At 46.5% G+C, this 27,281-nt stretch overlaps 2 protein-coding genes across 2 annotated transcripts; one reads left to right on the plus strand and one right to left on the minus strand.

The window, feature by feature from the left end:
- The first annotated feature begins 7,732 nt into the window (after positions 1-7,732).
- Positions 7,733-12,538, plus strand: FGF21 (fibroblast growth factor 21). The gene is made up of 3 exons (XM_035136216.3): positions 7,733-8,323; positions 9,269-9,372; positions 10,965-12,538. Exons 1-3 carry the CDS (start codon positions 8,077-8,079, stop codon positions 11,262-11,264), a joined length of 651 nt encoding a protein of 216 aa, XP_034992107.3. The 5' UTR covers positions 7,733-8,076; the 3' UTR covers positions 11,265-12,538.
- Positions 12,539-14,387: 1,849 nt separating this feature from the next.
- Positions 14,388-27,181, minus strand: TNNI3 (troponin I3, cardiac type). Its single transcript, XM_088656287.1, has 10 exons — positions 27,115-27,181; positions 26,410-26,480; positions 22,762-22,797; positions 21,720-21,905; positions 20,080-20,121; positions 19,710-19,841; positions 19,072-19,161; positions 18,005-18,181; positions 15,869-15,979; positions 14,388-14,983 (listed from the first exon to the last, which is right to left on the minus strand). Exons 6-9 carry the CDS (start codon positions 19,833-19,835, stop codon positions 15,881-15,883), a joined length of 492 nt encoding a protein of 163 aa, XP_088512413.1. The 5' UTR covers positions 19,836-19,841; positions 20,080-20,121; positions 21,720-21,905; positions 22,762-22,797; positions 26,410-26,480; positions 27,115-27,181; the 3' UTR covers positions 14,388-14,983; positions 15,869-15,880.
- Positions 27,182-27,281: the final 100 nt, after the last annotated feature.

The raw sequence follows: 27,281 nt of genomic DNA on the forward strand, positions 1-27,281 counted from the left end.
GTTTGACCCCATAATCTCAGGGGAAGCAGTGAGAGAGGCTTCATGGCCCTCTCCAGGGGGAGAACACCTTGAGCAAGTGATAGGGAGCCGCGCCAGGTTTCGGCGCTTGGATTGTGGCACATTCAACACCAAAGGAGATGGCCACCAGTGAGCTTTTTAACAAACCAGGGCAAAGTGGTAGAGCACCTGCCCTTGGTTCAATCGCGGGCATCTCCAGGTAGGACTGGGAGAGAGCCCAACTTGAAAAAACGGAGCATCGCTCCCAATCAGTGCAGACAATACAGAGCTAGAGTATAAGGCGACTTCTAGGATGTCGGAAGCAAAAGTTGGAACTGGGATACACAGCGCCGTCTTGAGCATATCCAGCGCCGTGGTGCAAAGACCTCTCTGGCGCGCCACCTCCCCCCCCCATTTCCCAGAGTTGTTGACCTTTTCCCAAGCCTCTGTGGGGATCGCTCTCCTCCCGCGGGGGCTTGGGAAGGACGCTGCATGCCCACCAGACATATAGTTGGCAGCGTGCAGCTTCCATCCTAAGCCTCTGCGGGGATCACTCTCCTCCCACGGAGGCTTGGGAGGCAAGCTGCAGGCCCGCCAGCCATATGATTGATGGGGCGCAGCTGGCGGGTGTGCAGGAGCGAAAGGGGAGGCCGCCGGCAAAGCCGCGCAGCTCCCCCACTCGCTGGGGCGCCCCTGGGAGGCCGGCGCCCTGGTGCAACGCCCCAGTAAACCCAATGGGAAAGACGGCTCTGGGGATACATTATTTCTTATTTGTAGGCAAGAAGTGAGGACGTAGAGGGGAAGCTATTCCTTTGTGAGAACAGAGATTGTTTGAAACATGAGGTTTAACTACTGGCACCGCAGGACCCTCGATAACGTTGTTGCCATCTTATCTTATTGTACGCCAGTGATTTCTGCATTGTCCTCCTGGGGCGCTTCCAGGCTGCTGCTATTTTGAGGCAGAGTTCCATCACAGACCCGCAAATTCAGGTTCCACAATTACTGTATATTTGATTTAGAGCCGTTGTGCATTGAACTCACTTTCCCCCAAAGATCAGCCATTTTGCAATAAGGAAAGTGACTGGAAAATGCACTGGCTTGACATAACGCCATCTAACCCTCCCTGCAAATCCATCAGAAATAATCAACAGGTCAATTGAGAAGTGTCATTGGCTACAGCTTTCCTGTTATTCAGGCTGCAATCTTACCCCCGTTTTCCTGGGAGTAAGCAGTCACATTGCAAGTAGTCAGAGTTAGGATTGTGCAGTAATTTATGTTTGTGTTAATTTTTCCTTTCCAAAATAGCAGGGTTTGTGTGACTGAATGTGACTGAAATAGTAATTAACACACATGCATTCCCACATGGGAAAGAAGAACCATCTAATTAAAGGGAAATATATCAGTAATTCCCCAGCGGCACTGAATAGGGAGCAATTAAAGGCAGAAGCTGGAGGGTGATATAATTAAATTTAAACCTTGATAATGGAATTTAGGAAAGTTAATTAGAGGTTGTAGGGGACTTTGTCTGTATGGCACCTACTTCTGAGTAAGCACTGTAGAAGAATCTTGCCCATGGGAATGGACACTACTTAATAATAGAGGACTGTATTGTCTGATATTAGAAATAAGCAGAAATCTGTCCTCCATCCCCCCCCCCCGTTTTCTTCCTTTGCAAAAGAGGCTTCCATTTGCCCAACTCATTCTCAGGGGACTTCAGAATTTCTTCAGAATTCTTGTGGGTTCAAAGTTCCGAGCTGACTTTTTCATTGGGTATTGTACCACTTCAAACAGTCGTGGCTTCACCACAAAGCATCCTGGGAACTGTAGTTTGTTGTTAGGAGAACCTATTCACCAAACAGAGCTGCAATTCTGGTTGGCCTGTTCAGCTTGGTCACATGAGCTGGGGAAAACAGAAATACAGCATTATTTTAACATACCCCCCAATATCCTGCTGATCAAAATTGGGGTGTTCGTCCCAAGCTCTTGCAGGAACCAGCTGGCTCATGTCAGAGCGCTGGACCCCAAAACGGGATGTTCTGGGATCCAATCAGAAGGTGGCAAGGCTTCTGTAATTCCGGGATCTCCCACTTAAAACAGGATGGTTGAGAAGTATGCTTGTTGTCCTCATTCTGCTTAGACAGGATTTGGATCTGGTGTGACTTTATTCCAGCTTCCTTCATGCCAGCTTCTTGTGCATAGGACTGTTCCCAAAATCTCCAAAACGTGGAGCATTCAGTGGAACTGTGCCCTGACTCTTGGATTTGTGTGTTGCTGTTTTTTGGTATGGTAATGATGTCCAACGAAGAATAAAAATCGAGAAATTAGGCATCTGGCTGTCCCATGAGAGAACAGGATGCTGGACTAGATGGGCCACGGGCCTGATCCAGCAGAGCTTTTCTTATGCCCCATAGATAATTCCCCCCCACGTTCTGCTCTTTTCATTTCACACCTTTGAGCAACGCTTCTTCATTTATAAGTGAAATATGCTTATAAATCCAGTCCTGGGACTTGTAATTCAGTTTCCATTACATTTGGCCTTCATGTAACTCAAATGATTTCACCAGGAAATTTCCTCCAACCCAAGGAATTTCTATATTTTTGGAAGGTGCTCGCTGTAAGTAGAGCAATACATCTGAACTAAGAATAACCTTTCTTTATTTGGCGTGTACTGTACATTTCCGATGCTCGTGATTAAAAGACACTAAAAATAGGCACAGACTCAGTTAGACAGATATTTATGTTTGCTGTGCGGAGAATAAATAGTTGATTTTCCATTAAGCGCCTCTGAGGACCCACACCTGGAATTTTTGGAAACGTGGCAGCCCTTGCACATGGGGGAGGCTGTCTGTGACTCTTGTTCTGAACTTCTTTATCCTATAGGTCAGCATTCCGCACAATAGGCCCTCCAGGTGTGTTATGGACTACAACTCCCACCAGCCACAGCTCATCCATGGCCATGGATGATGGGTGTTGTAGTCCAAAGCATTTGGGTGTAGGCAGCAGGCTGGAGAAGGCTTCTGTAGGCTTCTGTTCCTCATGGAGAACAGGTGTTCTGGCTTTTACATGAGGTTAAAGTTGTTCCCATTTTACAGCTGGGAACTGAGTCTTCGCTTCTGAGTTGGCCAAGACCTATCCCTGAATTCCATGGCACAGCAGACTCTTGTATATGTTTACTCAGAATGGAGTAGGGAGATGGGTGAATCTGTCAATTCAGCTTCTAATTTCCCCCAGTCTTAAGTCTGGTTCTCCACATCTCTGCACAGCTTTGCAACTTGTTTTTAAAGCCATCTTAGTGTTGATTTCTCCTAATATACTAATATCCAGCAGGCTCTTCTTATGACCTGAAAGATAGCTCAGTCAGTAGAGCATGAGACTCTTGGTCTCAGAGTCATGGGTTTGAGACCCATATTGGGCAAAAGATTCCTGCATTGCAGGGGGTTGGACTAGATGACCCTCATGGTCCTTTCCCCCTCTACAGTTCTATGATTCATCACAACAACCTTGTGGGGAAGGTTAGGCATAGAGCACATCCTTTGTGGCTGAGTAGAGATTTGAACCCAAATCACCCAAGTCCTAGTCAGTGTTTCCCTCCGAAAAAAAATGTTTAGGGGTCCTCTTATTTTCCTACTCATATTGAAATACTGCCCCTCAATGAGGCCAAACTTAGATTCACAAAATGTTTAGGGGTATGCGTACCCCTGCGTACCCCCAGAAAAAAAAGGCACTGGTCCTAGCCCAGCGCTCTAACCACTATGTAACATTGCTTAACCCACAAATCCCCACTACTTTGGAAATGCATGGCGGGAAGGTGGGAAAATCGAATGAAACAAGTCAAGGGCAGAAAAGAGCCATCAGGTTTCCATACAGGAGTCCTGACTCCTATCATCTTTGCCCCAAACGCAAATATTTTATGGCCTTCAGCTGAGAAATGTTTGTGAGCTGCGGAAGTGGCTGAGTAGGTCAACCTTCAACCCCAACCCAACAACCCCCTCCTCCAAGAAGAAATCCCCAAATTACAACATCAGGCCAAACAGGAAAAGTGTGTGGTGTGTGTGTGTGTGTCATAGTCAGAAGAAGCAGGCACACCTCATCCGGGTGTGTGGGGGCTGCTTTATGAAAGCTCACCAGAGCATCATGAAAATAGCATGTCCCTATTGCTGATCTCAATGCTTAGGTACAATTTCACAGGTGGCCAGCTTCCTCCAAAGTCTAGCTTCCTTTGCTTTTTTTTCTTTCTTAGTAGGGGAAATCGACAGCCCACTCCAGACCGGCGTTTTATTGCAGCTGCATTCCTTCAACATATGCATGATGCAATAATAGTGCCTTGGTGGTGAATCCGATCTTCCGTTTGTTCTGTGGTGCTTCCTGAATGTCGCTGTCCGGAAGAGCTATAGCCCAACAAAACTGGGGCAAAAACAAACCACTTACGCTATGAAGAGACGTCAGGTTTCAATGGGAAGTTACGGGACTCGCAGTGACCGGGAACGAAGCAGCATGGCCAACCCAAGATGTTTGCAGGCGCAAGCAGTATTAAAAGCAGAATCACATGTGACTGCCCTGAGAGCATCATGAGCACGAATCACCGTGAATGTGTGATAGAAAGGAGGGGACCTTTCCTGGCCAAACAGGACCAGCCCAAGCCTGAGGCAAAGGGCATGATAGCTCTGCTCCCATTTCCTCTACAGACATTATCCAGGCTGGCAGCTGAATCTTACTGGCTTCAGCACCGGTGATGGTACACAGAGCTGTGTCTCCCAACAGGACTGGGGTAGGGAATTGGACAGCAACAGCCAGGGAGACTGCCCCAACTTCTGCCGCTTGCTGTACCTAACAGTAGGGCAGGCCTGACATTTCTGGACATGTCAGAGAATTCTGTCAGAAACCGGAACAGAAATTCGCCTGTGTGTCTGAGGTCAGGAACAGAAGCCATGCAAGCGAAGCTGAACAGTAATCACCATTATAATTTTTTTGGTCTTCAATGTTTCATAAACCATCACGTTATTTTTTCGGCTTTGTTGTTATTGCGTTAATTTCGGATAGTGAGACAAGTTACATAGGTTTTAGCAGAAGCCAAACTGTAGCTGAATGGAAACAGGGCTGCTTGTGACAGAAATCGCCGCCTCCCCAAATCCCTCTTCCTTCTTACAATCCATCAGGTCCTTGTGTTGCTCATAAGATATCTCACCTACCTTTCCCCATAAGATCCCAGGGTGGTTTGCAGCAACATCAAATACAGTTATATTACTGCTAATATTTATACCACAGTCCTTCAGGCATCCCTTTCCACTAAAGAAATCAAGGTGTGCAGGTGATATGGCCTTGACCCCAGCTCTAGACATCCAATAGGCCAATAACACATGACAGGGTTAATGTAAAGGAAAGATGACATATGTGAATCTGTGATTTGAATACAAGGAAATGTTATATGCAAATAAAAACAGTATTTATGGATGTTCTAAAGTCAACAGGACATGAAAAGCGGCAACTTAATGGGAGGGTTGTAAAAACTGTTTCAAGTTAATGATTTGTTTAAGTTCAAAGATTTATTTTTGGTATTTGTATAAATGGCAAACAGAAGGCACTGTCTGCGAAGAGGTACTCTCCCACGAGAGGAAAGCCTTTTCAAGGACGTACCCAGGGGTTGGCTAGGCTGGCCTCCGCCAAGGGCGCAGGCCCAGGGTGTGTGTGTGTGCAAAATTGTGCCTCTTCACTCTGGCTCGGAGTGGCTAGGAGCCCACCCACCTGTCTGCGCACCCCCTCGGCTCCTCCTCCACTGTTTCGGGCAGCCAATGGATGGGGAGCACTGATACAGCTCCTTGCCACGGGTGCAAATGAGCCTAGGTATGCCTCTGAAGCCTCTTTAAGATGGGGCCTACCTGACGCCGAATGAGGCTAGATTTTGTTGTTTTCGGTGGCATGTGGTAATGTCCATGTTGTTGTTGGTTAGTCGTTTAGTCGTGTCTGACTCTTCGTGACCCCATGGACCATAGCACGCCAGGCACTCCTGACTTGCACTGCCTCCCGCAGTTTGGTCAAACTCATGTTTGTAGCTTTGAGAACACTGTCCAACCATCTCATCCTCTGTCGTCCCCTTCTCCTAGTGCCCTCAATCTTTCCCAACATCAGGGTCTTTTCCAAGGATTCTTCTCTTCTCATGAGGTGGCCAAAGTATTGGAGCCTCAGCTTCACGATCTGTCCTTCCAGTGAGCACTCAGGGCTGATTTCCTTAAGAATGGATAGGTTTGATCTTCTTGCAGTCCATGGGACTCTCAAGAGGCTCCTCCAGCAACCTAATTCAAAAGCATCAATTCTTCAGCCATGGTCCAGCTCTCACTTCCATACATCACTACTGGGAAAAACATAGCTTTAACTATACGTACCTTTGTAGGCAAGGTGATGTCTCTGCTTTTTAAGATGCTGTCTACGTTTGTCATTGCTTTTCTCCCAAGAAGCAGGCGTCTTTTAATTTCGTGACTGCTGTCACCATCTGCAGTGATCAAGGAGCCCAGGAAAGTAAAATCTCTCACTGCCTCCATTTTTTCCCCTTCTATTTCCCAGGAGGTGATGGGACCAGTGACCATGATCTTGGTTTTTTTGATGTTGAGCTTCAGACCATATTTTGTGCTCTCCTCTTTCACCCTCATTAAAAGGTTCTTTAATTCCTCCTCACTTTCTGCCATCAAGGTTGTGTCATCTGCATATCTGAGGTTGTTGATATTTCTTCCGGCAATCTTAATTCCGGCTTGGGATTCATCTAGTCCAGCCTTTTGCATGATGAATTCTGCATATAAGTTAAATAAGCAGGGAGACAATATACAACCTTGTCGTACTCCTTTCCCAATTTTGAACCAATATGGTAATGTCCATATTACGCTATAATTCCCACCTTCTGAAACTAGGTGCAGGCTTGGATTGAAGGTGGGGGAAGAGGGGGATGTGCAATGGTTGGCCTGCGACACACTTTTTCCTTCTCTCTCCCATGCCATGCTCCTCCTTTCCTCTGCCTGATCTTCAAGCAGTACCTTCCCACTCTTGGCTAGTTGGCTTTAACAATAGATGGATAGCTCAGCTGGTTAGAGCATGGCGCCGATGACACCAAGGTTCCAGGTTCGATCCCTGTATGGGACAGCTGCATATTCCTGCATTGCAGGGGGTTGGACTAGATGATCCTCAGGGTCCCTTCCAACTCTACCATTCTTTGATTTCTATGATTAATAGAATTGACACCGAATGATCCCCGCTGTTGCGCTTTCAACATCAGGTTCACGCAGGAGCTCAGTGTGTGGGGAACGTCCTGGGCTCAGGTGTGGATGTTCAGAATGACAAATAGATGCACAGCCAGACCGGCTCTGGTGCGTTGCTGGACGGTTGTCAGGTTGCTGAGGCTTTCGCACTCGCTTCCATCTCTTTCCCCCTTCCCACCGCACAACGTGCCTTTTTCTAACTCCTGTATTCCCCAAAGTTACATCACTCTTTCCTGTCGGCGGCATGAAAGCAGCTGTGGAATGATAATATTTAGACTTTGGCATCCTCGTGACCCCACGTTAGGGGCAGCGGGAGCGGTGATAGGCATACCGTGACTCAGACGCAGACCTAGAGAGTGTGGGGAAGCAGGAGCGGGCAGGATTGGGGGGGGAGAGGATGTGGGCAGAGTGAAAGCCAAGGGGATGGGCATCTACCTCTGCTGTGGTATATATACACCTCTGTTCCTGTGGACAGGAGCAAACCTGGAGTGAGACAGCTGAGGCAAGAAAAGAGAGAGTTATTCGGCTCTTTCCCTTATTTCGAGGTGGTTTGGGTTTTTCTTCCTTCCTTTCTAAAATAACCAAACCCCAGCAACCATTGAACAGTTTTCAGAGGACTGCATTCCCTTTTGGACTCAGGACCACCTGGGCTCAACACCATTTCCTGGGTGAGACTGAGTTGCAAGTCCTAGTAAGTTGAAGCCAGGACTCTGTCTTTCAAGAAAGAATTAGGGCAACCACTAAAGGCTGAGGACTAGAATCTTGCTCTCCGTTTCTTTCTGCCCCTGTCTTTGGCACCCTGATTCTCTTGTCTTGGGCTGGGCCTTCTTCAGCCATGTTGGCCATTTCTGTAACCTTCCAGTGCAGCTGCTGGCACCGTCTTCTCGTCGGCCTGATTTTCTGGGCTGCCTTGCTGCTCCCCACGGCTCCTGCTTTCCCCCTACCAAATTCCAGCCCCCTCTTACAGTTCGATGGGCAGGTCCGGCTTCGCCACCTGTACACGGCGGATGACCAGACTCAACTCCACCTGGAGATCATGCCAGATGGCGCAGTGCGCGGCTCCAGATACCAGAACATATACAGTAAGTATTTGGGGAAATCCTTCGGGTTCTTTCAAGTGGCATGAGGCAGATAGATGATAGATTAGACAGACAGACAGACAGACAGACAGACAGATGATATATATAGAGCAAGATAGAGAGATAGATAGCATCTCTTGCTCCAGTTAATGTAGTTGGAGGTCTATAAGGGGCTGGCTAGGCAGGACTCCTCAATTTCTGGGGATTGAATGGGGTGCAAGAGGCCAAAATACTTTTATGGAAGAGGGTAGTTCAGCAGATGCAGAGTTTGGCACTCTACTGAGATGAGCGGCGCCTTCTGAAATCCCCTCTTCTGCACAACAAATGAATGCTACAAAGACTTTAGATGCCTCCAGACTGTCACTGTTTTGTGGGAAGGACTCAAGCACATACTGCCATTTTAGGTTCGCAGAATTAAAGTGCTCTCTCGTCCTGGCACAACAAATCCACTTGAAAAGAAGGATCCGGCTTTTTGCAGTTAGGAAAGTGATGGGTAAACAGACTGAAAAGCACGGGATGAACTAATGATTAATGGGAAGACATGTGAACACCCCATAAAAGTGAATCAGGATGAATGCTCATTGTTGTAAAACTACCATATAAGCAAATGCTCAATAAAGGCCAGATGGAATCTGACACTGTTTTGTGCAAATGAATCAGGACAAATGCTCAATAAACAGGTCATATTTGGAGGGGCCTCCTGTTCTCCTTTGCACGTGGGCTCATTGCATATTTGAGAGGGGAAAGAATAGGAGAAAGAGCAGATCAGAGATTTAAGAAATTATATGAATGTTCTTCGACTTTGAATCTGGTCCCCATGCAGACATTGCAGGCTGGGGCTACTGGTGGATTGGAATAGGCTGAATGGGTAGAATAAAAGGCCTTGGGTCCAGGACTCCTGGGTTCTCATTCTTCACCACCTGTTCTCTGCTGGGGTTTCCCCCCCAGGTTTGATGGAGATCAAAGCAGTCAAGTCAGGAATCATTCGCATGCAGGCTGTGAAGACCTCAAGATTTCTGTGTATGAAGCCCAATGGACGCCTCTATGGCTCGGTAAGTTAAGATGCCTGTGTGTGTTTGGGGAAGAGGTAGTTCAGAGTGTGAGTTCAGAGGAGGTCACATGTTGGATAATTCTGCTCTAGACTCTTTCACAAAACGTTTTCCTGTATGACCAGGATTCTTCTTCTTCTTTGGCGATCACTCATAGCCGAGTAAGATTGTCTTCCATAAACACGGTTTTAACAATGAGTCTGTAAGTGACTGTAGAGGCCAATTCTGGATCCACGCCTCCTTCCACAGTGGGGACATTGGTTTCCAGGCAGGAGTTGATCATGGTGTGGATTTGCCAAGCGTGCCTTCCTCTTAGCATGTTTCTCCCTTGTGTCCTGAGTTCGAGTGTCTTCAAAGTCCATGACACCTTTGGTAAAGGCTGGTCTCCTATTGCAGCAGTCGCAGGCCAGTGTTTCCCAATTGTAGTGTTTAGACTACATTTTTAAAAATTTGCCTTGAGACAGTCTTTAAACCTCTTAACGATTGAAGTCAATAAACAAATGATAAAATATACTAAATTCTTGAACCAAATTCTGAGATTATGCTCGGTCAGCAGAGCATGAGACTTAACTCAGGGTTGTGGGTTGGAGCCCCACGTTGGGCAAAAGACCCCCACTTTGCAGGGGGTTAGACTAGATGAGTCTCATGGTCCATTCCAACTCTGCCGCTCTATGATTCTATGCAGTGTGGCCAATTAAAATAGACCCTTTGGCAAAGAAAGGAACTAAAACCTTTTGCTGGAAGGTCATGTTGTGGTGGAATTCCATTCCTGCCCTGCTTCACATCTGTTCTTGATAGCATGCAGATACTGCCATAGTGACTAGCACTGGTCTGCAAGGCATATGGTCAGCTCAGTTTGGGGCTGGAATGCAGCCACTGTAGAATCAACCTGTGGCTGCTGGGTGCAGATTGCGTGGCTATCTTGTGTGCTGCAATGCATCTAGGAAAGATTGAACTCTCTTGATCTCTCCATCTGCAAATAACCAGGGACTACCCTGTTTTTCTGGATGTCTGGAAAGAATCCAGTGGGCAGAAACTGCAAGGATGAGGCAACTTCCATCATTCGTAAACAGTTAGGGAAGGGGATAGAAATTTGATTCCGTTCATGTTTTAAAGGTAACACTATCCAATTTTCAGACATTTCAAAGCAATATGAAAACCGAAACACAAGCTACCCTTTGAAATTGACATTTAATCCAATTTCTGTGGTGCAGTTATTCCCCATTTAAATTCCTAAAAAAGTAAAACCTGTTAAGCAGGGGAACAGCCTGCCTCAGGAGAAAGTCACAGGTCCTTGACTGTCCTTGGCTGGAGGTATTTAAGCAAAGGCTGGATCTTCTAGGATGCTTCAGTTGCAAGACTGGCTACCTTCCAATTTTATGCCTCCATAGTGATTAGGTGGTGAAAACTGTGTCTGAACAGCAACTCCCATCAGCTCCAGCTAGCTTGATCCATAGCTAGGGATGATGGGAGTTGTAGTTCAGCAACGTCTGCATGGCCATTTTCCCCCCCACCCCTGCTATGGTGGATGTTAGATTTCGCACAATTATATGAATGCATAAAACCTCATGTCTTTCCCTCCCCACCCCCAATAGTTATCGTATTCTGAGGAGGCATGCAACTTCCACGAGAAGGTTCTCCGCGACGGCTACAATCTCTACTTCTCCGAAAGCTACAATATCCCTGTGAGTCTCAGCTCAATGGGGAACCTGCCTCGGAGTCACCAGCTGCCTCCGTTCTCCCAGTTCTTGCCCTTAGTCAACAAGATCCCCCTCGAACCCGTGTTCGTGGACTACGACTTCTACGAACAGGAACTGAACGTTGAGTCGTCCGATCCCCTCAGCATGATGGGCCACAACCCTGGCATCATCAGCCCAAGTTACGTCTTCAAATAACCCGGGACATCCGATTCCTTGGCAGCTTTCTTGGACAAGTGGGTTTTCTTGCCGTGTAATTACAACACTGGAACAATCCGAGGTTTGGGAGAAACGGAGCAGGAGAGCTTAGCAGATGGTGCTTGGCACCCAGACTCTAATGAGTGACCTTGTAGTACACTGTGGACTCCCGAAAAGTTGCATCCCACTCATGCGCAAATGATGCGCTGCAGGCACGTAAGGAAAACCCAACGAGGCGAAATCCTTGTTTTGTTAGACTAAGATTGCTTGCACTTTCAACCTGTTGTTATTCTTGCCAGCTTTTTTTGGGGGGGGGGGTATTTCTATTTTTATTATCTATTTAAGTAACTTATTTATTGTATGTCAGCTTAATTTATTGAAGGAGGCTGGAAAGAGTTGGGAAGCAGAGAAGAGTGGGATAATGAGACAGCTTTGTCCCTGGCAAGTAACTTATATATTGTTATTTATTTAGAAATATATATATATATATTATTTGCATATTTATTTCGCCTTTTGGAGAAGGAACGACCATTAACTTTTAAGGCGGTAGTGTAGACATGCTCAGGACAATCTTGTGCCTTATAGCTCTTCGTTGCTTATTCTGTTCCGCCGCTTCCTTTTTAAGGAACACCCGCAAAGGAGCAGAGCAGAGGATAAATGAGGTCAATGCCCGTCAGGAGCTCTATAGATCAGGACAGGGCACAGCAGCTAATCATTTGATTCTGAGCATTATCTTGCATTCTCTCTGGAGCTGCTGGTTCCTGTGCAAATAAATATCAAGGACCTGCAGTGTGTGGCCGTTTCCCCCAGCAGAAATGTAAGAAGCTACTGGTAGCTTGGCCAGATATTAAAAGAGATGGCTTTAGAGTGGGTTCCTCATTCACGGTCCTTTACAGGCATGGCAGTTCCTTCCTCTTGCCAGCGCCACCAAAACAGGCTTATTTCAATGTAGGGTTTAGGTAAAGGATCAGGTCAGGTCGGCCATTGTTTATTTATTTATTTATTTATTTAAAGAACTTTTCTAACCACGATTTTGCATTTGAAATGTTGACACTTCACTGTACTTTTCCAACAAAAATGCTTCATGGCAGAACGCGTCAATGCCCTTTGCAGCACTGCGAAGGGGCGTTCATTATGTCAATGGTTTGCGATAATTTCTTCCCTCGTCGCCCGTTTCCCTGCATCCTGATATTGAACTGTGTCAAAATGTAACAGTGACCAAAGTGTGATGAGCTATGAACAAATAAAGCATTCCATTTTTAAAAAATAAAAAATGAGTATTTGGTGGTAAATGCATACGATCTCAATCTGTCTAAGAAATGCCATTAAAAACTAGGTAGGGCTGGTGCCTGGTGGGCTTCTTGGGGGAGGCTATTCCATAGCTGGGGTGCCACTACAAAGCACTTACCTTCCAAGTCCCGGACTGCAGAATCCGGGACCGGCAGCCGTGTGACACCGGAAGTTGTGTCGATGTAACTTCCGGTGTCGCTTTGCCCTTCTATGGGCACCAAAAATGGCCGCTGCTGGCTTCGAAAGTCGCTTGTACGCATGTCCGGAAGTGCGTCGACGCAACTTCCGGTGTCGCTCCGCCCATCTATAGGCACCAAAAATGGCCACCGCCGACACCGGAAGTCGCGTCTATGCACTTCCGGAAATGCGTAGATGCGACTTTTGAAGCCGGCGACGGCCATTTTGGTGCCCATAGAAGGGCAAATTGGAAAGAAGAAAAATGGCCGCCGGCAGGAGAAAATAACGGAGAAAAACAGGAGACGAAATGATACGGGGGACCACTGGGAAAAGGTAAGTAAAAACGGGGGTTTCCCGGGGAAAACGGGGTACTTGGCAGCTTGACAAAGCAAGCTGTGTCAGAAAACACTCGTGAATCCTCATTCATCAGCAGGAAAACCCCAGAGCAGAGCCCCCTAATCTGATCTTAAAAGAGTAGGGAAGTACATGTAGTGGGATCCAGACCCTCCAAATGTCCCTTTTTTCCAGGGACAGTCCCAGATTTACAGAAGTCATCCCAGTTCCCATGCTTTTCCTTAGGACGTCCCTATTTTCATCAGAGAAATGTTGGCGGGTATGGAGTTATGTGACCCCTGAGCCAAGAATAACTATACTGTACAACCTTTAGAAGATATCCAAAGGCAGCCCTGTATAGGGAAGGTTTTTTTTATATTAAAAAATGTTTAATTGTTTTAATATGTTTTTTATATATGTTGGAAGCCGCCCAGAATGGCTGGGGCAACTCAGTCAGATGCAGAGGGTATACATAATAATAAAATAAAAATAATATTGAATAGGACATCCCTATTTTCACCGGATAAATGTTGGAGGGTAGGGTGGGAGCAGGTAAATTACTAACCAGGCCCAGACCGTTTAGCGTGCTTTGGAATGAGAGAAGTAAATGGAGAGGCAGTTCAGTGGAGCAAGAATAGGTCCCTGTGGCCCATAAAGAAGTAAGGCACAGAGTTAAAAGGCTACAATGCCAGCCTGAGCTTTCAGTAAGCATTGAGAGCTGCCATCTGATTCTGAATGGGAGTAGAGGAGTGGCATTGTTCCATTAGGTTGGGACATCTCAAGGGCCACATTCCCTTATAGGCAACCTTCTGGGGGCCACATGCCAGAGAGGTGGGCAGGGCCAGAAGCAAAAGTGGGCGGGGCAGCAAATGTGAAATTTCCTTCTGTGCAGTTGCCTAGTTTCTGCATCTATGTGCACAACCCTCTCTATCCCCTATCCAGGCAGAGTTCAAAGGCACATTTCAGCGCTCAAGGGGGGTGAGAAGCAGGACTGGCAGACAGTGTGGCTGGGAAGGTTGTATAGCCTGGGAAGAGAACCAAGGTCCGGCTACAGAGGCCTGGAGAATCTCCATTGGCTCCCAGCTCTGAGTTTCTCCAGCCCTGCTCTATTCCTTGCCATCTCTAGGATAGGGACCCTTAACAGCTGTGTAGAAGAGGGAGTTCTAGCAGGTGGAGTTTGTCCTACTCTATGGTGAAAACTCTCCCTTCTTTGCATTCAGAGTTGCTGCAAAAAAACAAGTTAATGTTGGACCGGCAGGGCCAATAAGGGCTCTCTTTACTACCTCTTTTGGTTCACTTGCAAGACAGTCACTGGCCAGAAAATTCAACACAGACGTGAAACCTGTTTATTTCAAATGGCCTCAGGTGAGACATGGCCTTTCTCAAAGCAACTGCAAATGCTAACTAGGCCAGCAAAAGAGAAACACACTTCTGCCATTCACGTGATCACTCATCCTTGGTGGAGAGGAAGTCAGGAGGAGACCCCTGAGCTTGCTGGAGGCTGTGGGGTCCTCCTTCAGTCTCTGATGAACATTGCTTTTAAATTACGGGGAAACACGTGCGCACTAACACCAACAACGCACGCACCATTACATGCACAAAATCAGCTATTTCCTTGCCTCCCATCTGTTCCCTACTATCAGTTTGGGTGTATGCGCACAGACAGTTTAAAAGGGACCACTTTTTATGGTGGATGTTACAGTCCTGATTCTCCCAAAAGTAAATTTTATATATATACTGTATATATAATGAAGCAAGCTGGAGAACAAGCCTCTACAGTGCCTTTTTCTACTTTTTGCTACAGAAATTCACACCACAGGGAACATTAATGCAGTCGGGAATGTGAGTCTTCTTGCAGAGATGCAAGGCCGTGGGCATCAACAACATCTAAAGATTATTGGAAAACATGCGGCACCCATCTGAAAAAGAAAAGAGAAAATTCAGAGGACTATCCTAAAATCAATGTCTGCCTAAACCATTTGCCTCATGAGCTAATGTGGTGTGGAGGCGAAGAGACTGATCCACAAATCAAGAAGGCCCTGATTCGAATCTCACCACTCCCATGAACTTGGGATGCTTTTTGATGCTTTATTTATTGTTTATGACTACTTCTGCTACTTGTAATTATGTTTTTTTTTTCATGTTGAATCTTAACTAAAGCATCCATGACAGATGGCTACCCAACCTCTGCTTAAAAAGCCTCCAACGAAGGGAGTCTGCTCCACTGCTGAACAGCTCTTACGGTCAGGAAATGCATCCTGGTGTTTAGTCGGAACCTCTTTTCTCGTAACTTGAATCTGTTGCGTTTGTGTCCTAGTCTCCAGAGCAGGGGAAAACAAGCTTGCTCCATGTGGCAGCCCTATATATAATTGAAGGTGGCTATCATATTGCCTCAGTCTCCTCTTTCCCAGGCTAAACATCCCCAGCTCCCTCAACCGTTCTTCATAAGGCTTGGTTTCCAGACCCTTTTATCACGTTGGCTGCCTGCCTCTGCACACATTCCAGCTTGTCAATCTCCTTCAATGAGGTTCAATGAGGCTTACTCCCAGGACTGCAGCCTTAATGGTATTATAGTTCTTAGTGAACCATTGAAATAATGGCTGCATGCTTTCCTCTTCCCAAGTCGGATGCACTAGAGACCAAATCTCTCTTTAAAAAAAAAGAAAGAAAGCTGGACTTTGAGGGAGGAAGCCCCACAGAATATCCCCTCCTCTGGCTGCAGCCCTCCACAGCAATGTTGTTCCTTGCGATTGTACCCCAATGCATAGCACTTGTGTTTGTGTACCCAATACCATCTCCCTTACCTCACACACAGCTCAAGCTTGTCCTGTGGAGGCCTCAAATTTCTTCTTGCGCCCTTCCATGCCGCTCAAAGCGTCAATGTTCTTCCGCCAGTCCCCGACCTCCCGATTCTCCTGCAGGAGGACAAACGAGGTTGATTGAGAGAGCCAATCCTCCTCCAATAGGCGGGCCAACATGTAATAGGCGGAGGCGGAGCCAAATACCTCTAGTCCCTCCTCCTCCTTCTACAAGGGCGGCACTGAGAATGAGCAGCAGGAGGAAGCTGGCAAACACAGCCACCCCCTGGGTTCATTTCAAGTAACAGGGCAGGACAGGTGGGAATGGGCCAGGGCAGAATGGAGGTTGGTGGGGCAGTGGGCTAGCTTCCACGGAAGATGCTCCCATAACACTATTTGAAGGAAGTAAAGAGGTGTGCTTTCCCTTCCAGGACCTCCTCCTGTAACACCATCATCTAAAATTATCAAAGCGCACCACTGTGTGCATGGAATATTCTCCGTGCTACAGTGACAGTTGCTAAAAGCCCAGGAATGGAAGGAAAGAAAAATGCAGAGGAGGAGAAGGAGGAATCTGGCAAGGTGGTGAGAATGATCAGAGAAGAACTGTTGGCAGACAATGCAGGTTTGTGAAAATTTATGTCCATCCATGCCGACTGCTGTAACTACGGTATCCATGGCACTTAGCTGGTAGTCCCAGCAGCGTGGCCTGAAAGCACACGGTACAGTCACGTGGGTCTCACTGAGTGTGCGTGCTATGCCTTTAAAGTACACTCAAAGCACATTTCCACCCTCAAAGAATTCTAGGCACTGTAGCTTGTTAAGGGGTTGCTGGGGTAAATGACAGGGCCCATATTGTTTTTGCGGGGAGAAAATGTGTCCTGAGTGTGCTTTAAAGGTATAGTGACCACATCAAGACCTCCAAGGTTACCACCTTGAGCATCATTATGAAACATTATGAAATCATTATTTACATATATATGTGTGTATGTAAATACATCTAAGACTGCAAAGAAGAGATCAAATTCTAACTCCCTGTTTGTGGAAGTCAAATCCTAATAACCTCCCCAGCAACCATTATTCAACAAAATAATTCAAAATTCATGCAGGGTCTGAACAGCCAGCAACATAGGGTCTCGGTCTCGGTCTCTCTTTCTTTTCTCCTCTCATTAGCACGATCTTCTCATTACCACAATCAGATGCAAAGGAGGGAAGGAATTCTTTTTTATAAAAAAAGAACTGTAGAGGAATATTTTTTTTGGGAAGATGCAGCTGCTTGTCATGCAGGCGTGAAGAAAGCTATTCCTACCAAAACCTCTCTTGTCTCCTTCCCTCCCTCTCTCTCTCACCCACACCCACCCACTAGTTGCTGTCAGGGGTGGATTTACGGCTGTGTGAGCAGTCTGCATGCACTGGGCACTGAGACAAGGGGGCGCAAAGCCCAGTAGGCGTGGTCCTGGCCTTTGGGAAGGAGGCATGAGGCCCTGGCATGGTCCTAGAGTCCTCCTTCCTGCTTCCCAAAGCCTAGTTAGCACTTTCCCAGCTTGGGGAAATGGGTGGGAGGGCTCTAGGACCATGCCAGAGCCCTCACACCTCCTTCCCAAAGGAGAAAGTAGTGGGCGGGAGAGGGGGCACCCAATTTGGGCCTTGCACAGGGTGCCATAGTACCCATGTCCACCCCTGGTTGCTGTTCATAGGATTAAAGGAAGCTGCTTTCTGTGCATCAGACCGGCACCGGATCTCCAGGATTTCAGACAAGCCCTGCTTAGAGGGTGAACCTGGGGACTTCTGCCTACAAAGCATTGAGTTGCAGCATTTCCAAGCACAGAGGCAGGGAAAAGAGATGGCAACCCATTCCCAGTGCGTGGGAGAGTCTCTGGGGTCTGGGTACTTCCAGGCCGTCAGTTTTTTTGCAGGAGGTATTCAAGCACATACTGAAGCTTCAGGTTTCTTGCCATTAAAGTTGCATGTTTCCCCATCATCCAAACTACCCCGAAGAGCAGTGGATCAATTTCCCTACATCTTGTAACCCTAGAGAACATGGGGTTTTAAAATCCACCCTCCACCCTCCACCTTCTCTCCTCTTCCACCTCCTGCACTTTCCCCTCCTCTACTCCCCCCCCCCAATCCCACCGGCCTCCTCACCTTCTCGGTGTCATCTTTTTTGACCTGCTTGAGATTGGCTCGTAGATCCATGGAGACCTTGTGCTTGGAGCCTAGAAGGGCCTGCATCATGGCGTCAGCAGAGAGCCGGACGCGGCGGAGAGCCGGGCGCTTAAACTTGCCTCGCAGGTCAAAAATCTTCTGGTTCAAATCCTCGATCTGGAAAGCAGGGACCGAAAGAGTGTCAACATTTGAAAACTAGAGAAGATTCGTCCGCTCCAGCAAGGAGCAGGGTGTGTGTGCTAAAAATTCCTGTGTTCCAGGGTTTTCTCAGATTCTATTGCCAATTTTCCCAGCAAAGAATATACACGAGCATCTGCAACTATAAAAGGCTGCTTCAGGTTGTTACAGCTCAGCTGGGATTACAGGGGGGGATGTATGCAACCGGTAGCTAATAAACACAGTTAAGACTTACCTGCCACGAATTTGTTCTGTCCTCTGATAAAAGTCTGCATTACGGCTTGGAAAATTGAAATGAGCTGAAAGGGAGGGAAATGGCTACAGCAATGGACTGAGGGGAGGTCAGTTGTGGTGGGGGTGACCCAAACTGAGCCCTTACTTATCATGTGAATATAAAAACTGGGCCAGCACTGGCACCTAGTGGCTACCATCAGTACTTCATTTCCCCCCACTACATTGGAACCTGCCTTGTTTTGAGGTCACGTCTACTGCACAATACATTTAAATCAGCATCAGTGCACATTTAAAGCAGTATTTTAGTACTTTAAACATCCCCCTAAGAAGCCTGGGAACTGTTGTGGGTTAAAAGTGCTGAGAGTTGTTGGGAGACCCCTATTCTCCTTGCAGAGCTACAATTCCCAGATTGTTAAAGCGATCAATTGGTGCAGTGGGTCAGTGCGCCTGGATATTTACCAGAAGGTTGGTGGTTCAAGACCACCCAGGAACGGCTGTGAGCAGGATTCCTGCACTGCAGGGGGCTGGACTAGATGACCCTCCAGGTCTCTTCCAACTCTACAATTCTATTATTCCCAGGGAGCTCTGGGGATTGCAGCTCTCTGCAGCCCTGCATGCAGGTGCCTTGAACCCACCTCATTGATGCTCTTGCTGACTCGGGCCTCCATGTCATAGCGCTCCTCATCAACCTTGCTGATCTGCGCATGGAGCTGCCGGCACATCTCCTGTGAGTTGGCAAGAAGAGGGTGTGGCTACGTCAAACGAGGCTTAAGCCAACTTGAGCCCCTCCAGATGCTGTTAAGACTACAAATCCCACCAGCCCCAGCCAACAGGTTGGGAGCTGAAATCCAAAAGTAAATGGAGAGCACCCATGGCAGCCAGGTCAGGATTAGGTTCAGGCGCAAAAGGAGAAGAGTGTTCACTGAACATTTGGAAATCTCAGAACAAGAAAAAGAAATCTCAGTCACCAAGATTTTTTTTTAAAGCCAATTAGGAGACAGATGAATGGGCAAGCACATGAATATTGTGCTTTAATACCCCCCAAAATATGGGGTGGGAGGGGAAAGGCTATTAGGCTGGCAGTTGAGCTGGCGTTTGATTTGCTGGCGCCTATGCCTGTCCTTTCAGCTGCTGAACCAGAAGGAAGCTCGGTTCACTCCACAAATGGGGAATGCGTACTGAGTTCTCTTTTCTTATTACATCTATCTTCACCTGTTAGCATTGACCGGACTTCATCCTTGGCCCAGCCCCATCCTCCCTCCCTCCTGGTTACCTGCAGTTCTGTGAGGCCAAGGCCTGCTAGTTCTAAAGGGGTGCAGTGGTCAGAGAGGTATCGCTCTTTCTCTTGGGCACGCTCTTCTTCCTCCTTTTCCATATCCTGCTTTGCCACCTGGAGCATCAATGCCTGACATAAAGGAAGGACACATTGCCTGATTGAGTATATCTAGTCTCATGCTTTTTTCTCCAACACCACAAACCTGCCACGGCCCAATCCGTCTTTGTGTGTCCACTGTGCCTGCTTGCCTCTTCCAGTCTCCTGAAATCTTGTCCACGAGATACTAGTGGAGGCTGGAAGCACACTAGATCGAGTGCATACTCCCTGGGCCACTCAAATCTCTGCACAAAAAGTTTTCCAACATTACCTTGAGTTGCAATTTCCGAGAAGCTGTTATCTTGGGTTTTCTCTGTGGTGGGACAAAAAGAAAAAGATGTATTGTGTGAGGGAAAGATGTGTGTGAGAGAGAAGTGAGCTTCTTAAAATTACAAGAATAACTGTTCTCACAAATAAAACAAAATGGAGAAGGTATGGCAGATGAAATTCACTCTCACTGTCAGGGAAGACAGTTCAATAGGGAGGGAAGGAAGGAAGTAGGAACTTGTATCTCACCAACTGGTCTGCTTTAGACCCGGTTTATATATGCCTCAGAATCCCAAAGCGAGAACCCTATGCAATTCGGAGGAAGGGCTTGATACTAAATAAATAAATGCTATGTACTCTGGCCGGTGGCGGCTTGTTTGTTTGCTTATAATGGATTAGATACAGACTTCCAGACTAATGCTATTTTTGTGCGGGAATCATTCACACATACCAGCAAATTCAGGTTGCCCAATCACAGGTGACCTGGAGAGACTTGCACAAGAAATCCACTTCCCCAAAATATCAGACTTAGTTACTGCTATAAGGAGAGGGACCAGAAAATGTACCGGCAAGTATGGAATAACGCTTGCTTTTAGGCCCATAAATTCAGCCCCACATGCTGTTTTCCTGGGGATGGCAGGGTGTGTCAATTTTGGTTCTCTTAGTTTCTCATTTGTCCAAACTTAAATTCAGTTCTCCACATTTCTGCATCTATTTGTGATTTTTTTCCTTAATAATAATAATAATAATAATAATAATAATAACAACAAACCCCTTATGAAAATTCAGCAGCATTTCAGTACAGTGGAGGAGCAGAGAGAGAATAAATGCCATGGTGCGTCTGCAGCAGCACAACCAGATGCCTTCATCTGCCCCAGCTGCAACAAAACATGTCTCTCCTCTATCGGTCTCTACAGCCACAACCTTGCAGTGGTTAAACTTCACTCCCAAAGGTGCACTCCTCCATTGTCTCCCGGGACAGACAGATGCCTATCAACCAACTTTACTACAAATTTCTCCTAATAAACACATTTTGCATGTGGTTTTGACTAACATACTTTCTTTTTTGCAGGCAACTTCCCTTAGTATAATTCATTTTCATATGTTATTTTCATTGATATATTCATTTTTATGTACACTTTCCCCTAATATATGCAGTCTTGTCTGGTTGGAGAACTGGACTGCAAAATTCAGAGGGATGTGAATGTCAGAAGATAGCTTGCGTTTCGGTTTGCGTATTGCTTCAAGAAAGTGTGAATTAGACAGCTTCGCCTTTAAATGGGAATTTAATCGGATTCCTATGGCGTCCCTAAGTTCTATTCTTCTGCTTTGCTTTAAAGCAGGGGTGGCCAACGCCCAAGAGACTGCGATCTACTCACAGAGTTAAAAACAGGCAGTGATCTACCCCCATTTGGGGGGGTTCAGGTTGAGCTTTTTTTAGGGAGGAAAGCCCATTTTTTTAGGGGTTCAGGTCAAAATGGTTGAGCTTTTTTAGGGGAGTCAAAGTTGTTGAGCTTCTTTGAGGGGAGCCAGTGACTACCAGTGATCTACCACAGGCATCCAGTGATCTACCGGTAGATCACGATCTACCTGTTGGACGTGCCTGCTTTAAAGGATACGCCTTTAAAGGACACAGGAACTCACCTTGTCATGCGGCTCAACCGCATAGGCTCGATAGTTGGCGGAAGATTTTCTGCGGAGAGGAGGGACAGCGGCAGGCGGGGGAGGTGGGTGGGCCAGCTTAGGTGGTGGTGGTGGTTCCTTTTTGGTCTCCACTATGGTTTCTTCTGTTTCCTCCTCCACGTATTCTTCTTCCTCCTCATCCTCATACTGCAATAATAAAGAAACCATTACTTTCATTATGTTCATCGACATACTGCCTTCAACAAATTCTATAGGAAGCATACAGAAGAGGGTTGTAGGAAGAATGTACTTAAGAGGTGTCTGAGCTTTAGAGAGGATTTATTGCGGGATTGGGGGGCGGAGGGAGGTGGCGTAACTCTGCCACCATTCATTCACATTCTTTGGATTCTAGATTTATTTATTGCATTTGTATACTGCCTTTCTGCCAAGGCACACACTCAGCCCTGCTTTTAGCATCAGGATTCATTCCTGGAACATATGATGAAGAAGAGCACCACTGAACACGTGCAGAGTGCATATTCTCCAGTGTAATGTGACCACAACATGCTTACACACATTAGCAATTAAGGAGGGAAGATTTCAGCGCAGCACAGGTGACTTCTCAGGAATGCCGGAAACCCTGAACATCTCTTTTCAGAAATTAAGTGCTGGTGCCAACACATTACTAAATATTTTAAAGGCAAAGACTTTGCAAACTGCCTAATATTTCATTTTTTTAAAGTTTCCTTTATGCATTAATAAAGGATTTTGAAGAAAGCATAAAAATATCATAACCCAAAATAAAGATCAGTGTTTATTTTTCATCAGGTTTGAGAATGTTCCTTTGCTAGTACTTACTGTGATCTCTTCCCTGTGAAAGACAGAAAACACACAGGTGAGTCAGACTGAATACGACCCTCTGATTCATATATCCTGCCTTTACCCCTGGCAGGTCTTAAGAGTGCTTTTTAAAGTGTACTTGTCCCTGCAGCCCACCAATTTTCATCAACACCCAAAACACACACACACCCCCCCCTCCAGTTAATAAACAAAAATGACTCACTCTTCTGCCATGGTGAGAAATCAAACTTCAAGTATTCTGGGGGAAATCAAAACAAATATATTACTATTCCCTTTATACACATGTGTGCCTTCTTTACTATTAATCTGTGGGGCGCAAGCTTATTTCTAACGCTTCCACAAGGGAGTGCAAGGGAGAAAAGGATTAGATATTTAACCCCAAGGTACTAGGGTTTCAGACTGCCTCAACATCATGTCTTTTCACTCAGTCCCAGGTTATTAGGTTCATAATCCCTGCTCTCAGATCTGTAGCTACAAAGTGACAATTCAGTGGTGAAGGGAAGGTACTTTTCACATGTTCAGAGACTCTCTGCTACTACTTCATGGATTCCTGGCATTCAAAATATTTATCTCTTTAAAACAGCTCCTTGCTTGGTAAGGCACTTGCCCTGATCTGGGTGTATGTCTTTTTGTACCTGGCTGTGGTTGGTGGATCTCGGGATTCAGTTTAAAAAAAGAAGTAGATTTCACAAGCCCAGAATCTGCCCTCCCCTTGTCAGAACCATCTGGTACATAAACAGCTATGCACACAGAAAAAAGGGGTTTGCCTACAATCAAAGGAACTCTAAACGTACACTTAAAACATCTTAAGCCCAGGTCTAAAAATGTGTGAAGGCAGGAAAAAAATGTGTATTGTCCTCAGCTCTGCAGCTCACACCTTTCAAACCTGAATTTGCCTTTTAATCCTCTATGAAATGGCCTGGAGCTGTCCAGGGGACTGAATTACCATGTGCTAAAATGCTCCAAAATGCTGAAGAGAAGGCGGGGGGGGGGGGGAGGAAATGCAAGGTTTATATGGTGATGATCATCTTTCTCCAAAGCATGGCGTGTCAACAGGCCTTCATTGGGGAGCTCAGAATGTGCTAGAACTTGTTCTTGTTCCTGCCCACTACAGACCCTGCTTTGGCCTTTATATATATATGCATATTTCTCTGAACCATGTACGAGATTCACGGTTATCACCGGAGCTCTTCAGAGCAGCTAAATTTGTGCTGTCTTATCACTTCTAAAACGGGGCCAGGCCATTCCACAGGGAGGCAATGAGAAAAAAGCTGAGGCAGAGAGAGAAGAGAGAGAGAGAGAGAGAGAGAGAGAGAGAGAGAGAGAGAGAGAGAGAGAGAGAGAGAGAGAGAGAGAGAGAACCACAAAACCAGAGCTAGATGGGACGGTGTCAGTTCAGCCACATCCCTGGCCCCCCTCCATTTTGTGTGTGGCAGAGATTGTATAGGTTTTATTTTCAAAAGCGATCCCCTCAGCCAGTGCAGAAAGTGCAACGTTTCTTAGAAAGGGATGGATTGGGGATGAATTTCCCACACTTGCAGAAGGGCTAATATTTGTGCCGGCCTGCCTTAAAAGAAATTATTTCCCTCAGGCTCAGAAATGGGGTGGGGGAAATCTCACAGCCTTGGAGCAAAGAAAATACAGAGGCAGCCATATCTCTCTGCTCCCCCCCACACACACACCCAGAGCTGCAAAGGGACGCCTTTATTCTTAGAGCTAGGTGTGAAACCAACCATTCAGCACCCTTTCTAGAGACATCTGCCGCCAGCAACAGCCAGAAATGCAGCAGGAGGGGCCTGCCAGGCCTTCTCCCGCTCTTCTTCAAAGAGATCTCTTCTCTGTCTTTTTCTCCCTCATGCAAAGAGAATTGCACTGCCAACAACTCTTTAAGACTGACCGAGGTTTACTTTAAGTCAACCCAACACGCCCAGCTCAGATTTGAGGGGGCCTTATGCATGAGGGGGCCACCTAAACATTAGGAAGAACTTCCTGACAGTAAGAGCTGTTCGGCAGTGGAATTTGCTACCAAGGAGTGTGGTGGAGTCTCCTTCTTTGGAGGTCTTTAAGCAGAGGCTTGACAGGCATATGCCAAGAATGCTTTGATGGTGTTTCCTGCTTGGCAGGGGGTTGGACTGGATGGCCCTTGTGGTCTCTTCCAACTCTATGATTCTATGAGCAGCTTTACCTGACAGCAGTGGAAAGCAGGGGATCAGGAAGGGGTGAATGGTGGGCTACCAAGTTCTTGGCAGCTGCCCAGTGATGACGGTGACAGGGCAAGCGCAAGTAATTTTGCCACCTGAGGCTAAGGACAAGATGTCGACCGCCATGCCATACGCTGAAGATGACCAGAATGGTAGTTAATTCTTATTCGAGGGTGCAAAGCGGGCCCTCATACACAGCTCTGCCCTGTAACACCTTCTTACTGCTACCCTCTTGCCCTGTTACCAGAGGAGGCTGTCTCATTCTACCTAATGGTCAGGCCGACCCGTATAACATACTGACGCGGGATCTGCCACCCAGTATCCTAGGTCAGGAAGGATTGCCTCATCTTACACGCTGTTTCAGAGGGGGCATCCTTTCCTTCTCATAAGAGAACAATAGCTACAGCAGATAAATTGGTAGCTTGGTTTTTTTTTTTAAAAAAAGAATGCATATAATATGATTTAGGCAATTCTATGTTTCTTTAGCTACAGGGTTGGGTAGCTTACTAGTAAGTTAAAACAATACAATAGTCCAGGCATCCCCAAACTCGGCCCTCCAGCTGTTTTGGGACTACAACTCCCATCATCCCTAGCTAACAGGACCAGTGGTCAGGGATGATGGGAACTGTAGTCCCAAAACAGCTGGAGGGCTGAGTTTGGGGATGCCCGCAATAGTCAAATCAATTTAAGACACAGCAAGAACAGTGGCACATCAGCAATTAGAAGAGAAACTTTGGAAACGACGACAGGATTGGAAGTTCAGGGCAATTAAGCAACCAGGGTTAGGTGCCTTCTGCAGTTTACACCTATTAAGAACCCATTTTATGGTCTTCTGTTTTCAATTGTCAGCCGCTTGGAGAGTTCCCTATGAAGGCAGCAATGGTGGCTGGTGCTCACTGGGGCTGGCAGGGTGGAAAGCAGGGGTCCCAAGTGGGAACGGAGCCTGAGGCAACAAAAGACAGGACCAACTACTACTAGTCTTGCCCTTATCTTCCTCCTGACTGCCGAGTTCTATAAGGGGCAAAACTGTGACTAAGATGGAGGAAGCTAACAGGCAGTGCCATGGCATGGGATGGTTTTGAATTAGAAAGCATGCAAGTGGGGGCTGAGAGAGTGAGGTTGTTGGGCCAGCGCTCCATTCACCCTAATGGACTCACCTGCACTAAAGAGTTTCCATAATAGCATTTGAAAGTAGTAAAGTAATACATGCTACCTTCTAAAGAGGCCCTTCTCCTGTGAAGCCATTAGGTCCATGCTCTAAAACGATATAACTACTGCACACACACACACAAAAAGAAAAACCCACAAAGCAGCCGAAGAATATTTTGAGGTTGGGGAGGCAGCAATGCCCCCATTCATCCTAATGGAGCAGCCTTCACAGGCAGACAGAAAAGCCCGGGAAGGGGTGGGGGGAGGATGGAACCAAATAACTTGCAGAGCGAGTCCTAAACTGAAGTAACTGTTCATGTGAATATGTTCTGATTTTTAAAAAGGGTCCTATCAGATGTACTTCAACTGCTTAAGAACAGTGGATGATGTTTTTAGAAGAAAGGTTTTTAGAATTCTGGGGGACTCTCTGTGCTACCTGAGCTTGGTCCTTTGGGATGGGATGGGGCCAAATACAGTACCGTAGATGAAATGTATACTACCTGTGTGCTTGCTTCTGTGTCCTGGGAATACCTACTCAACTTGTAGTTTCTGCTGGTCTTGAAAAGTGACCCTGTAAAGAAAATAAAGCCTGCACAAATTCTACGACTGTGACAATCCCATGGTTATGGGTACAAATCCCCACTCACTCATGAAAGATCTCTGGGTGACCTTGGACAAGTCACTCACTCTCAATCTAGCCTACCTCACAGGGTTGCTGTACACCACATTGAGCTCCTCGGAGGATATAAATGCGATACAAGTCTACCATGTGGAATCGTCTCTGCACTGAGATCAGGCAAGCACTATGGCTGCGGTGTGTTAATGCCTACTGTGATTTTTTTGTTCTTCCTGATTTTGTTCTCATTTTTAATGGATTGGGTGTTTTATTTTCAGAAACCGCTTTGGTATTGCTTTTTGTAAATGAAAAGCAGTATAGAAATCTTTTAATAATGCATTAAGTAAGTGAGAATAGGACTGCGGCATTATTGTACCTTATGACAGCTGCACTGACCTTCCCATTGCCCCAAAAAGGGGGAAAACATTTTATCAGAAAATATTCAGGACGATTCCTTTTATCTTCATGGAGGAAAGGAATCTCTCAGTTTACACAGAACGATACCACCCTCCCTCCGCCCTGCATACACACACAGGCAAGCATGTTTTCAATTCCTCCCCACCTCCTAAACAGAACTGCCTCCCCTTACCTGATGTCTCTGGGAACCGGACAATGCACAGACGGTGGGGAAACAGGTTTTGTGTTACTGTGCAGTCACCAAAATGGCTGGTGGCCTTTTATAAAGTAGACAGCTCAGCATCAGCGAAGCCTTTTAGGGAAGAAGGGGAACGGAATGCATTCCTCTGATAAGAAGTG

Source organism: Zootoca vivipara, chromosome 12 (assembly GCF_965207765.1).
Source record: "Zootoca vivipara chromosome 12, rZooViv2.hap1.1, whole genome shotgun sequence".
NCBI lineage: Eukaryota > Metazoa > Chordata > Lepidosauria > Squamata > Lacertidae > Zootoca > Zootoca vivipara.